Source organism: Clupea harengus, chromosome 9, assembly GCF_900700415.2.
Source record: "Clupea harengus chromosome 9, Ch_v2.0.2, whole genome shotgun sequence".
In the NCBI taxonomy this organism is placed as follows: domain Eukaryota; kingdom Metazoa; phylum Chordata; class Actinopteri; order Clupeiformes; family Clupeidae; genus Clupea; species Clupea harengus.
Window position 1 is genome coordinate 28,902,315 of NC_045160.1, and position 12,500 is coordinate 28,914,814.

At 43.2% G+C, this 12,500-nt stretch overlaps 1 protein-coding gene across 3 annotated transcripts; it reads right to left on the bottom strand.

Moving 5' to 3' along the window:
- Positions 1 to 2,390: 2,390 nt before the first annotated feature.
- On the bottom strand, positions 2,391 to 11,926 carry LOC116221899 (transcription termination factor Rho-like). 3 transcript variants are annotated; one of them, XM_031574052.2, is made up of 6 exons: positions 11,386 to 11,926; positions 10,205 to 10,567; positions 8,991 to 9,386; positions 3,511 to 3,570; positions 3,409 to 3,477; positions 2,392 to 3,342 (listed from the first exon to the last, which is right to left on the bottom strand). In XM_031574052.2, exons 1-6 carry the CDS (start codon positions 11,683 to 11,685, stop codon positions 2,638 to 2,640), a joined length of 1,893 nt encoding a protein of 630 aa, XP_031429912.1. In that variant the 5' UTR covers positions 11,686 to 11,926; the 3' UTR covers positions 2,392 to 2,637. The 3 variants fall into 3 exon arrangements, with proteins under 3 accessions (XP_031429913.1, XP_031429912.1, XP_031429911.1); XM_031574051.2 differs by having other exon boundaries at positions 2,392 to 3,477; XM_031574053.2 differs by lacking the exon at positions 10,205 to 10,567 and having other exon boundaries at positions 2,391 to 3,477.
- Between the last annotated feature and the right edge of the window lie 574 nt (positions 11,927 to 12,500).

Below are 12,500 nucleotides of genomic sequence, written 5' to 3' on the forward strand. Positions count from 1 at the left end.
CCATGATAGTTTTCTTTGCCCTCCGTTATCGTACCTTCGTGTGCTGCATATCAGAAATAGCCAACAGAAAAGCTAAGACGGAGACGGTTCCTGTTACCATGGAAACAATAAACGAAGCTAGCTTTAGTAGCTACATAGCTACTGCATATCAGAAATGGCTAACAGAAAAGTTTTGAAAAGGTACGATAACGGAGGGCAAAGAAAACTATGCATGGTCTTGGTCATGCTTATATCAAATTGTGTATATGTACAAAAATGTGTATATTTGAATGTGTGTATTTCACTGCTATAAAAATATAGATAGCAGGTGTTTGATGGTTGTTTACATTTGCCTTCTCTGTCAGTAGTTTGAGTATGCTATGCTAGGCTATTTGCAGATTCTGTTCCGTTTTTCTCAATGATGGTCAAATTCAATATTAGTAGTTAAAGAAGCACTATTTCGATCATTTAGATTTCGTTTCAGTATTTCAAAGTGAATGAGCTGTGGGAGCACAAGAACAGTGAGCGTCTAGCAGCGATTATCATAGACATATATGATGTATGTACATATGCCTGTGGCGATTTATAGCCTTACTATCAAGATTCTAAGTAACATGGAGACAAAACTTTTTTTTTTATTCCTCGTAGATCATAAACCATTCAATATATAAACGAATCAATGAAATCGGTTGAGAAATGTAAACGCTATAGTGCTTTTTATCCAGAAAAGCAGGAGCTCCCCCATTCACTTGCGTGTGTTTACTGGCCAGTCATCACCTCCCCAAGATGGCGGCGAGTTGACACGCGAGCCAAGGGCCAACGGGGCGTCTATGTATATATGTCTATGCTTTTGGCTATCAGTCAGTGATTCTCAAGAGTCGTTCGAAAGCCATCAGCTACTTTTTAATCGCTTAATATTGTGCCTAAACGGTCACTACGTAACCCAGACGCCTTTTGGCTATCAGTCAGTGAGTCTCAAGAGTCGTTCGAAAGACATCAGCCACTTTTAGTCGCTTAAGATTGTTGCACAACGGGGGAATTGCTAATCGCTAACGAGATGCTAGTGGCTAAACCTATGTGCTTACTTACAGGAGACTGGCAGCCAATATTAAGCGCCTAAAAAGCAGCTGATGGCTTTCGAACAACTCTTGAGACTATCTGACTGATAGCCAAAAAAGTGTCCGGGTTACAGTGTCTATTTAGGCACAATATTAAGAGACTAAGCTGTAGTTTTAGCTACACCTGCCTTGCAGGTATCCTGTAGCAAATTTCAACAGGTTTCGCCGCTAGCATCTCGTTAGCGATTAGCAATTACTCTGTTGTGCTCTACCGTTAAAGGTGCTGCAAACAATTCCCTGTTTTGTGAAAGTGTAATTGTGGGTGCCGTCAGATATGTCTAATAATCACAACACATTACGGGCTTTCTTAGAGCAACACAACAAAGGAATTGCTAATCACTAACAAGATGCGAGCGCGAACCTGAAATTTGATTACTTTGATACTGTAACAAACTAGCGAGTCAACAACTTTCCTAACACAGTCAAACATCAAGCACATGGTTGTTTTGCTTGGTTTATGGCAGGTCAAATACAGGCAAGCTGGTCTCAGGTAATGGGAGATGCTCTGGGGTAAATTGCGTTATTGAGGTATTTAATGCAGCGCAAGTCTGTCACTTCCAAAAAAAAGTGTCCGGGTGACGTAATGCTAGCGTTGGTATAGCAACTGTCACTCAAGAGTCGTTCGAAAGCCAATATTACATCACCTGGACCCCTTTTGCCATGACGGTACCATGGCAACAGGGTCGCGTGGCACACTTGACCCCAGATGAGCTGATAACCACCTGATGATATTACCTGATACGTTGACTTTTAGAATTGTAAATAAAAAAATCCCAACCGTTTTATTTTGTCTTTACTTTGCATACAAACAAGGTGCAAAGCACAAACTATTCAAATAATACTAGAGAACAATTTACAAAGTGCAAAAAAGCAGCATAATGTCTTTAGGCATATGATCAGCCCTGTTGTTTATAGAGCAGGCTGTATGAGCACTTATAGAGCAGCTATAGGGGTGGGAAATGAATTGATGCAATTCTTCGATGAGCGGTACCATGGCAACAGTGTCACGTGGCACACTTGACCCCAGATGACCTGATGATGACCTGATAACGACCTGACATCCTTACCTGACATGCTGACTTTTGGCCATTCAATAGAATTGTAATAAAAAAAAAAAATCCCAACTGTTTCAAAACCTGATTTGCGTAGTATTAAAAAGTTGTAGTTGTATTCGTTCAACATGCTGTACACTGTGTGCTTCAGTACAACATGCTGTTGTGACACAGCCCGACTCAGAGCTGTGTCAACTAAAATGGGAGACGAGGGATGAACGAAGTAACAATCATTTATTACAAAGATAATGAAATAAGGATAACAACAGTCAAAACGCAGCCGTCTGCAACGGGGAAGGGATCTCTCCCGGGAACTGGAGAAGGAGTGCTGGTATAGGCCACAGAGCCAAACCGGCCACAGGTGTAACTCATCAGGCCTGATGACCCACCACTCCAAACAGGAAACCTGGAAAAGGGCCAGCAAGAGGGAAAAGACTCCTAGTGGCGTGGAGGGGTCGTCACACTGTACACAGTCAGTCTGCATTGCTTCAGTCCAACAGGCTGTACCCAGAGTGCATTGCTTCAGTCCAACAGGCTGTACCCAGAGTGCATTGCTTCAGTTCAACAGGCTGTACCCAGAGTGCATTGCTTCTGTCCAACAGGCTGTACACAGAGTTCATTGCTTCGGCCCTCTTATCTTCCTGCACCCTGCTCATCATAGCAGCCACCAGCTCACCAAATCTAGAATACTCATCCCTGACCCCCATCTTCTTCTTCTGCCCGTCCAGCCTGCGCCCGTCCAGCCGGATCATCTGCCCGTCGTCCTGCCTCCTCTGCCCGTCCAGCCGGATCATCTGCCTGTCGTCCTGCCTCCTCTGCCCGTCGTCCTGCCCTCTCTGCCCGTCGTCCTGCCTCCTCTGCCCGTCCAGCCGGATCATCTGCCTGTCGTCCTGCCTCCTCTGCCCGTCGTCCTGCCCTCTCTGCCCGTCGTCCTGCCTCCTCTGCCCGTCCAGCCGGATCATCTGCCTGTCGTCCTGCCTCCTCTGCCCGTCATCCTGCCCCCTCTGCCTGTCGTACTGCCCCCTCTGCCCTCTCTGCCACCTCTGCCTGTCGTGCTTCCCCCTCTGCGCCCTCTGCCTTTTCTTCCGGCCCCTGCGGGACAGAGGAGATGCCAGCCTCATGGCGGCTGGAGGGGTGGACAGAGCCGGTACACTGGGGAGCGGAGAAACTGAGGTGGATGTCTCGGGGGAGGCCTCATGTGTTGGGGTGGGTGGCTGGACAGAGGCCTCGGGTGAAGAGGTGGATGTTTCGGGGGAGGCCTCAGGTGTGGCTGGGGTGGATGGCTGGACAGAGGCCTCGGGTGTTGGGGTGGATGGCTGGACAGAGGCCTCGGGTGAAGAGGTAGATGTTTCGGGGGGGGCCTCAGGTGTTGGGGTGGATAACGAAGGTCCTTTCTTCGTGGCTACGTTGCAAGGTGAGGGCTGTTCATGATAATAAAAGAACAGAAAGTCTGTTAGCAATATGAAAATGGCATATGACTACAATGGTGAAAGTAACATAACTGTATTCATTACATCAACAATGTATACACTTTAAAGTGGCATTATGTAGCAATTGTCCTTCAGGATTAGGGTTAGTACAAGCAGTTTTCTCTTAAAATAACAGCTTTAAAAAAATTGGGGCGCTACAATGACTTAATATGGAGAATCGCCTCCGTGCCATTGCCATACCAGGGTCCGTAGGCAAATGACTGGTTTATGTAAGTTTGCCTGAAGCCGCCCGGTTTTTACTGTCTGCCAAACTAGTAAGTAGCTTATTTGTCGTCTTGCTCTGTCTTGTGTTGCACTTGCTTGATGTTTGACTGTGTTAGGACAGTTGTTGACTAACTAGTTTGTAGGGGTGGGGGAAAAAAATCGATTTTTCGATTTCTCTCGATTCTCTTTAGAACGATTCTGTCTCGATTCAGAAAAGTTCATAATCGATTTAAAAAAAAAAAAAAAAATTAAAAAAAATTAATATTTTTTTTTTTTTTTTTTTTTTTTTACACATTCATTTTGTGTTGAAATGCAAGCTGCATCGATTATTGCATTGTTCATAGAAAGTCATAATTGTGACAAGGAAAAACTTTTTCTCTAATAAAAAAATAGATCTGTTGATTTATCAAACACAAAGTAGGAAGTGATTTGAGACTCTAAATAGCAAACTCAAATGTTTTAAAAATTGAGATGCATCGATAATCGTTTTATCGGTTTAGAATTGATAATCGATAATCGGTTTAGAATCGAGAATCGGTTTAGAATCGAGAATCGGTTTAGAATCGAATCGTTGACCTCTGAATCGGAATCGAATCGAATCGTGAGGTGCCAAGAGATTCCCACCCCTACTAGTTTGTCATAATGTCAAAGTCAGCACATTTTAAGAGATTTCGTTAGTTTTTGCCGCTAGCATATCGTTAGCGATTAGCAATTGTTCCGTTATGCTACTTTAGGAACAGACAGTTGGTCTTTGTCCTTGCATTTTAAGTCTATGACCAGAAGTCTTGGTTATGGAATGGATTACTAACGAAAATGACGAGATAGAAAACATATAGGCAATACACATAGGCAATACACGCTACTGCTAGTGTGCCGACTCGCCCAGAGTTGTTCTTTAGCGATATGAAAACAGCCTGTAGCTACCATGGCAAAGGTTTCAGGCAATTGCATTCCAGCTACAATGCAGACTCATTTACCACCAGGGTTCTTGCACCATTTCAAAAGTAAAATGTAATGCTTTTTAAGACTTTTTTAAGACCTCAACAAATATAATTTAAGACCCAAAAATGTCACAATTTCTTTGGAATACTCAATTCAGGGGTGCAAACTCATCAGGGTTGAAAAAGGTGACAACGATGCGAACCCCCTAGGAGGGTTCGGGGCATGCTCCACGGGGAATATATTTAATATATAAAAACATTGTGCACATTTTAAAGTTCAATGCATCAATCTGGTGCACTTTGACAACAAAATTATGAGGCTAGATCTATGAAGAACTTTGTGCTGTTGTAAACAATTTTGTGCTCTGGTAACAGTTTAATCATTAACATTCCTGTGTTGAATGTTGCATGGGCACAGGCCAACCCAACCTGCCTCTAGTTGAGCCACAGTAATGGCATCTTCCTCCTAAAATTCTCTCATTCTGAAAACAAACTGAAGTAGGAGAGTGGTAAATTTGTTCAGTTGCAGTGAAGCGCCCGGCAGTAGAAAACGGGTCATTGTTTCAGATTACAGATTACATATGGACGTGTGGTCAGGGGAGGCAGAGCCTCATAAAAAGTAAAAAACTAAATAAATATTAATATGTATCTACTGATCTGTGGTTTAAATAAAATGTTTGTATGATTCCGATCATTTTTATAATCAAAATCGCTGAATTTGACCATGAGCATGTTCCAGTTCAAACAGAGGCGACTCGCGAGGTGAGGCAGCAACAAGCTGCGCCTCATCTCAGATTGTGCAATCCCTCACACACTGGGTTGAGCACATGCCTTTTGCTTTCTCATTGTTTGTCATCACTGAAATATTTGTAGACACTGTTATTATATGTCGTTTGTATCCATAGAATTGGTAATGTAATGTATTTCACTTATGTGAAGAAGCTATTTAGTCTTGCTGATCTGTCATAAAACCACAGTGAAAAAGCACATAGGGGAGGCAAACGTAACCTCTGCCTCAATGAAGGGGGCGTGCGATAGCCTGGAAAATGGACTTCCAATCCAGTGAAGTGATGAATACATAATGGGAGACCAATGCCAGAGCTAAAAGGATTGCTTTAAACGACAGGACAGAAGATAACTTTAGCAGCTAAACTCCGGACCAAACTCGCCTGACGGCCATGTCTTTTATGGAAATGTACATTTTTCGGCGTTTTCACGCTTAGATTTGTCAAAAGTTACCGAGAAAAAGACACTGTACTATCCGATAACACTGTTATTGTAACCAGCAAAAATGGTTGATGTGATTTGCGAGGCGTCTGTCAGCCAACTGTCTGACTTTAGCACGTTAGCCTACGTTAGATAGCATAACGTTATTGCAGCGTACCAACGTTACACGTTACCGTAAATGCCATCTTAAAAAGGCCGCTCGAAACCAACGCTTTCACCCAAAAAACATGTCTTGTAATACACCTGTCAATTACGGCATTGAGGCAGCTACCTTCCATTTCGAACAGACCAGAAGACTCGAAATAAAAAGTGTGTCATGGTGACATGGGTTGGCCAAACAAACAAGCTTGAAAGAAATATTCATGACAGCTTGCGTTCACAGATTAAGGGGCTTTTATACTCGGTTTTAACGTAGAAACGTACGCACGTAAGATACATAAGCGCTGTTTTAAGCCCCTTGCGCAGTTACATAAGACGTAAGTGCGTCCGCCAAAATTTGTAACTATCCAACAAAATCCTCCTAGGGCTCACGTACCCCGCAAGACTGTGATTGGCTGCTAACCGCATCCTTTCAGGAGTCTCACATTTCCGGTTTTCATAGCATAGTATCGCCATTTTTAAAGGCCAAGGCAAGACTACAATATTTTTGAATCATGAATAACCTGCAGACCGTCTCACAAGCCTCTTCTTGATGATTATGAACATACACAACAGAAGAGGTCCGAAGATATGAGCATCTTTACAAACCCTCTTTAAACACTTATAAGGACCTCAAATGACCGCGAATTCATGGACAGAATACTATCCCATTCTCACAGGAGAAATTACCTGAACAGCAATCTGAGCATATTTGTCAAACGCGATAAAAGATACTGCTCTGAAATATTCCTATTCCATACTGAATATTCTGTTTAGATCAAAGGTTTGTTTTGACATACCGTGATATTTCAGATGATAGTTATGTGATAGGCTGTACCACTATGTTGACATTTAAAAACCGTTGACTGCGATTGTTTGGTGTTAAAAACCGTTGACTGCATTGTTTGGAGAGAACGCGCTAATTCACCAAACAAATACTTTCATATTCATTTTCCACCACTTGTTAGCCATGTCATCCATTCATATTGATGTGAATCAATACATTTCACCCCTGAGGCAAGCGATAGAATGGAGCCTGGTCTGCTCATATACAAAAGTTAACATTAACGTGAAGTGGAGTTAATTTGCGGCCAACACCATTGTATTACAAGCACTGACATTCACTCATGATGAGAAGGTACACATGGCGATTATCTCGCCTTCTATCTTTCATCTTTGAATAATGTAACTTATAAACACGGCGTTTTAAAGCGCTGTGGCCGTCATTAAAATATGTATCAATAAACGAACTTCTGCATCATGTGATCTGTCTTTTTTCGCCACTGGTACTGGTACTTTCATATTCATTTTTCGCCACTTGTTAGTCATGTCATCCATTCATATCGATGTGAATCAATCAATACTAATACAACTTTAACTGTGATGTGTTTGTGTTTCATTTCGCAACTTATTTACTGTATAATCCAAGATAGCAGGTGCCCGTTGGTAAATAGCCTATTTCACATTGTATTTGCTTAAAACACACAGATGTAGGCTACTGTCAAATCAGAAAGAAAATCAGCTGTCACTCGGCTATTACCTGACCAATAGCCTACCTTTCAAACTCGGTGATAGTCTTCACAATTAATTTGTCCTTCATTCTACCAAATATGATTAAACGGCATATGTTATTGCACACGTGAGGCAAGCTGAGCCCAGTCTGCTCATACAAAAGCTATCATTAACGTGAAGTGGAGTTAACTTGCGGCCAACACATTGTATTACAAATACTGACAACATAGCTACTCTCATGATGATAAGGTAGGCCTACACCTGGCGATTCTCTCGCCTTTTATCTTTCACCTTTGAATAATGCAACTTATAAACACGTCGTTTTAAAGCGCTGTGCCCGTCCTTAAAATATGTGTCAATAAACGAACTTCTGCATCATGTGATCTGTCTTTTTCGCCACTGGTACTGAATTGAATATAGATCACTTCGGCTCTGGAGCAGTAAACAAAAGTCTCCCCTGTAATCTCAGACTACGATTAGCAGGAAAGGTTAACAACAGGCTAATTAATAAAATACAATACTTAATAGACTAACAATCCAATATTTATTTGTTTGAGTGTTGTTTAGTGCAACGGGGTGTATGATCGTTATTGTCTATAAAGTCAGGCATTTTCAACAGAAAAATTTCCCGTTCATCGTGTCCATTCGCGTCATGGGGTAGGCAAAAAAACGTTACTCCACCTACTGTTCTGGCGTTGAATCGCTTTGCAACAAGCACAACCCTTGGGGAACCTTAAGGAACCATAAACCAAAACGAGTCCGCCGATGCAACTGCGCGGTCAGCCGCACCCGTAGTTACAGAGGTGTAAATCTACCTTTACTTGGAGATACCCAAGTGTGTGTGTGTGTGTGTGTGTGTGTGTGTGTGTGTGTGTGTGTGTGTGTGTGTGTGTGTGTGTCGAACCTCACATCGACCACCGCTTAATGGCGACACGCAGCCTGACGTCAGCGTCTGTAGCCGACGTACCGTAAACAGCTATTAAATTGCGGAGACTCATTTCACACAATACTAAATTAATGAACTATTAGATGTTTTACGATGCGCCACTGTGCTTTCTCATCGTCATTAAGCGCACCGGCAATTTTTTTTATACCTACAGCAACTTTACGTGAAATTTAAGACAATTTAAGACCTTAATTACCCGAATTTTAATTTAAGACTTTTTAAGGACCCGCGGGAACCCTGACCACCAGTCATCCCGTTTTTAATATGTTGAAGCATACTCCGACCATGTCCATCTGCAGGGGACTCTCCCACTCTGATTGCACTGCTAGCGTGCCAGCTCGAACACACAGAGGCTGTTCAAAAACCAAGAACTTTAGATTTACCTTATCGTATTTTGACGACGTCTCTCTGTGTCTTATGTGTGGTTCCAACCACGACAGGAATTTATAAAAGGCAGTGGCTTTCTGGTCACCGCTGCCCCTCAAGGCCTTATTCTGGCGGACAAATCTGTCCCTCATCTTCCGCCACATCGTCGAACAATCCAGCACCTCCAAACCAACGCTGGCCGAGATCATCTTCCAGGAATTGTACGCGGTCTGTGGGTCCTTGTCCGTGCGATACGGGTTATACAAGTGCTCGTGTTTCCTGACCTCTTCTGCTAATCGCCGAGCCGATAAACTGGGGAGCGGAGAAACTGAGGTGAATGTCTCGGGGGGGGCCTCAGGTGTTGGGGTGGATAACGAAGGTCCTTTCTTCGTGGCTACGTTGCAAGGTGAGGGCTGTTCATGATAATAAAAGAACAGAAAGTCTGTTAGCAATATGAAAATGGCATATGACTACAATGGTGAAAGTAACATAACTGTATTCATTACATCAACAATGTATACACTTTAAAGTGGCATTATGTAGCAATTGTACTTCAGGATTAGGGTTAGGATAAGCAGTTTTCCCTTAAAATAACAGCTTTAAAAAAATTGGGGCGCGACAATGTTGCCAAAGTTTGCCTGAAGCCGCCCGGTTTTTACTGTCTGCCGAACTAGTAAGTAGCTTATTTGTCGTCTTGCTCTGTCTTGTGTTGCACTTGCTTGATGTTTGACTGTGTTAGGACAGTTGTTGACTAACTAGTTTGTCATAATGTCAAAGTCAGCACATTTCAAGAGATTTCGTTAGTTTTTGCCGCTAGCATATCGTTAGCGATTAGCAATTGTTCCGTTATGCTACTTTAGGAACAGACAGTTGGTCTTTGTCCTTGCATTTTAAGTCTATGACCAGAAGTCTTGGTTGTGGAATGGATTACTAACGAAAATGACGAGATAGAAAACATATAGGCAATACACGCTACTGCTAGTGTGCCGACTCGCCCAGAGTTGTTCTTTAGCGATATGAAAACAGCCTGTAGCTACCATGGCAAAGGTTTCAGGCAATTGCATTCCAGCTACAATGCAGGCTCATTTACCACCAGTCATCCCGTTTTTAATATGTTGAAGCATACTCCGACCATGTCCATCTGCAGGGGACTCTCCCACTCTGATTGCACTGCTAGCGTGCCAGCTCGAACACACAGAGGCTGTTCAAAAACCAAGAACTTTAGATTTACCTTATCGTAATTTGACGACGGCTCTCTGTGTCTTATATGTGGTTCCAACCACGACAGGAATTTATAAAAGGCAGTGGCTTTCCGGTCACCGCTGCCCGTCATGGCCTTATTCTCGCGGACAAATCTGTCCCTCATCTGCCGCCACAGCGTCGAACAACGCAGCACCTCCAAACCAACGCTGGCCGAGATCATCTTCCAGGAATTGTACGCGGTCTGTTGGTCATTGTCCTTGCGATACGGGTTATACAAGTGCTCGTGTTTCCTGACCTCCTCTGCTAATCGCCGAGCCGATAAACTGGGGAGCCGAGAAACTGAGGTGGATAACGAAGGTCCTTTCTTCGTGGCTACGTTGCAAGGTGAGGGCTGTTCATGATAATAAAAGAACAGAAAGTCTGTTAGCAATATGAAAATGGCATATGACTACAATGGTGAAAGTAACATAACTGTATTCATTACATCAACAATGTATACACTTTAAAGTGGCATTATGTAGCAATTGTACTTCAGGATTAGGGTTAGGATAAGCAGTTTTCCCTTAAAATAACAGCTTTAAAAAAATTGGGGCGCGACAATGTTGCCAAAGTTTGCCTGAAGCCGCCCGGTTTTTACTGTCTGCCGAACTAGTAAGTAGCTTATTTGTCGTCTTGCTCTGTCTTGTGTTGCACTTGCTTGATGTTTGACTGTGTTAGGACAGTTGTTGACTAACTAGTTTGTCATAATGTCAAAGTCAGCACATTTCAAGAGATTTAGTTAGTTTTAGCCGCTAGCATATCGTTAGCGATAAGCAATCGTTCCGTTATGCTACTTTAAGAACAGACAGTTGGTCTTTGTCCTTGCATTTTATGTCTATAACCAGAAGTCTTGCTTATGGAATGGATTACTAACGAAAATGACGAGATAGAAAACATATAGGCAATACACGCTACTGCTAGTGTGCCGACTCGCCCAGAGTTGTTCTTTAGCGATATGAAAACAGCCTGTAGCTACCATGGCAAAGGTTTCAGGCAATTGCATTCCAGCTACAATGCAGGCTCATTTACCACCAGTCATCCCGTTTTTAATATGTTGAAGCATACTCCGACCATGTCCATCTGCAGGGGACTCTCCCACTCTGATTGCACTGCTAGCGTGCCAGCTCGAACACACAGAGGCTGTTCAAAAACCAAGAACTTTAGATTTACCTTATCGTATTTTGACGACGTCTCTCTGTGTCTTATGTGTGGTTCCAACCACGACAGGAATATATAAAAGGCAGTGGCTTTCGAGTCACCGCTGCCCGTCATGGCCTTATTCTGGCGGACAAATCTGTCCCTCATCTTCCGCCACAGCGTCGAACAATCCAGCACCTCCAAACCAACGCTGGCCGAGATCACCTTCCAGGAATTGTACGCGGTCTGTGGGTCCTTGTCCGTGCGATACGGGTTATACAAGTGCTCGTGTTTCCTGACCTCTTCTGCTAATCGCTCTTCGATTTGGTTCATGTTCGCTCTTCAAATCTTCCTTGGTTTCTGCCTTGGATTTAAAAAAATGGCGGTATTATGATTTGAGGGGATGAAACCGGAAATATGTGAGACTCCGGAAATGATGTAGTTAGCCGACCAATCACAGCCTTGCGGTCTGCGTGCGGCTTGCGTCGACTGGTCGGATAGAGTTTGTGGATATCAACAGGGAGAACAAAAGAGGATATCCAGTATATCTTTAACTTCTTTATTATACAAACGTTAAGAACTTACAGCGGTATACAATGACCAAACTTCTTAAAGTATACCGTCTTTCGCAAACTTCCATCAGCTTTAGCCAGCGATTGTATTCCGCTGTCTACTCTACAGTGTCTCAAAGTGGCGACTGATCGGGTAGTGCGCATGCGCGACTACCTTCCGGGTAGAGGACTACCGTCCGGTAGCGCCAGTGGATATCAACCACAGGATGGGCAGAAACTCTGTCAAGCACAACATGAGGCTGCGCTTTTTTTCAACTACTGGACCCAACACTTACGCCAGCTTACCCACCACCTCTGAGTAGACCAGCCTATAGTTACATAGAGTCCATGTCAGTATGTCCCTTACTGGTCTAGACATCTTTAACTCTGATAATTACACAAGGGAGTTTCACCAAGGTTAACTATGAACACAAGGGAGTTTCATCAAAGTTCAATTCAAAAGCACATCAACTCACTGTTCACTATGCTATTGAGGACAAGGAAACAGATTGATGCAGTAAAACACATAACTTTTACTGGTAGATGTGCTTTAACCCTTAAGAGGCCCAGGCCTGTTTGACCTTTTTAGGAAGTCTC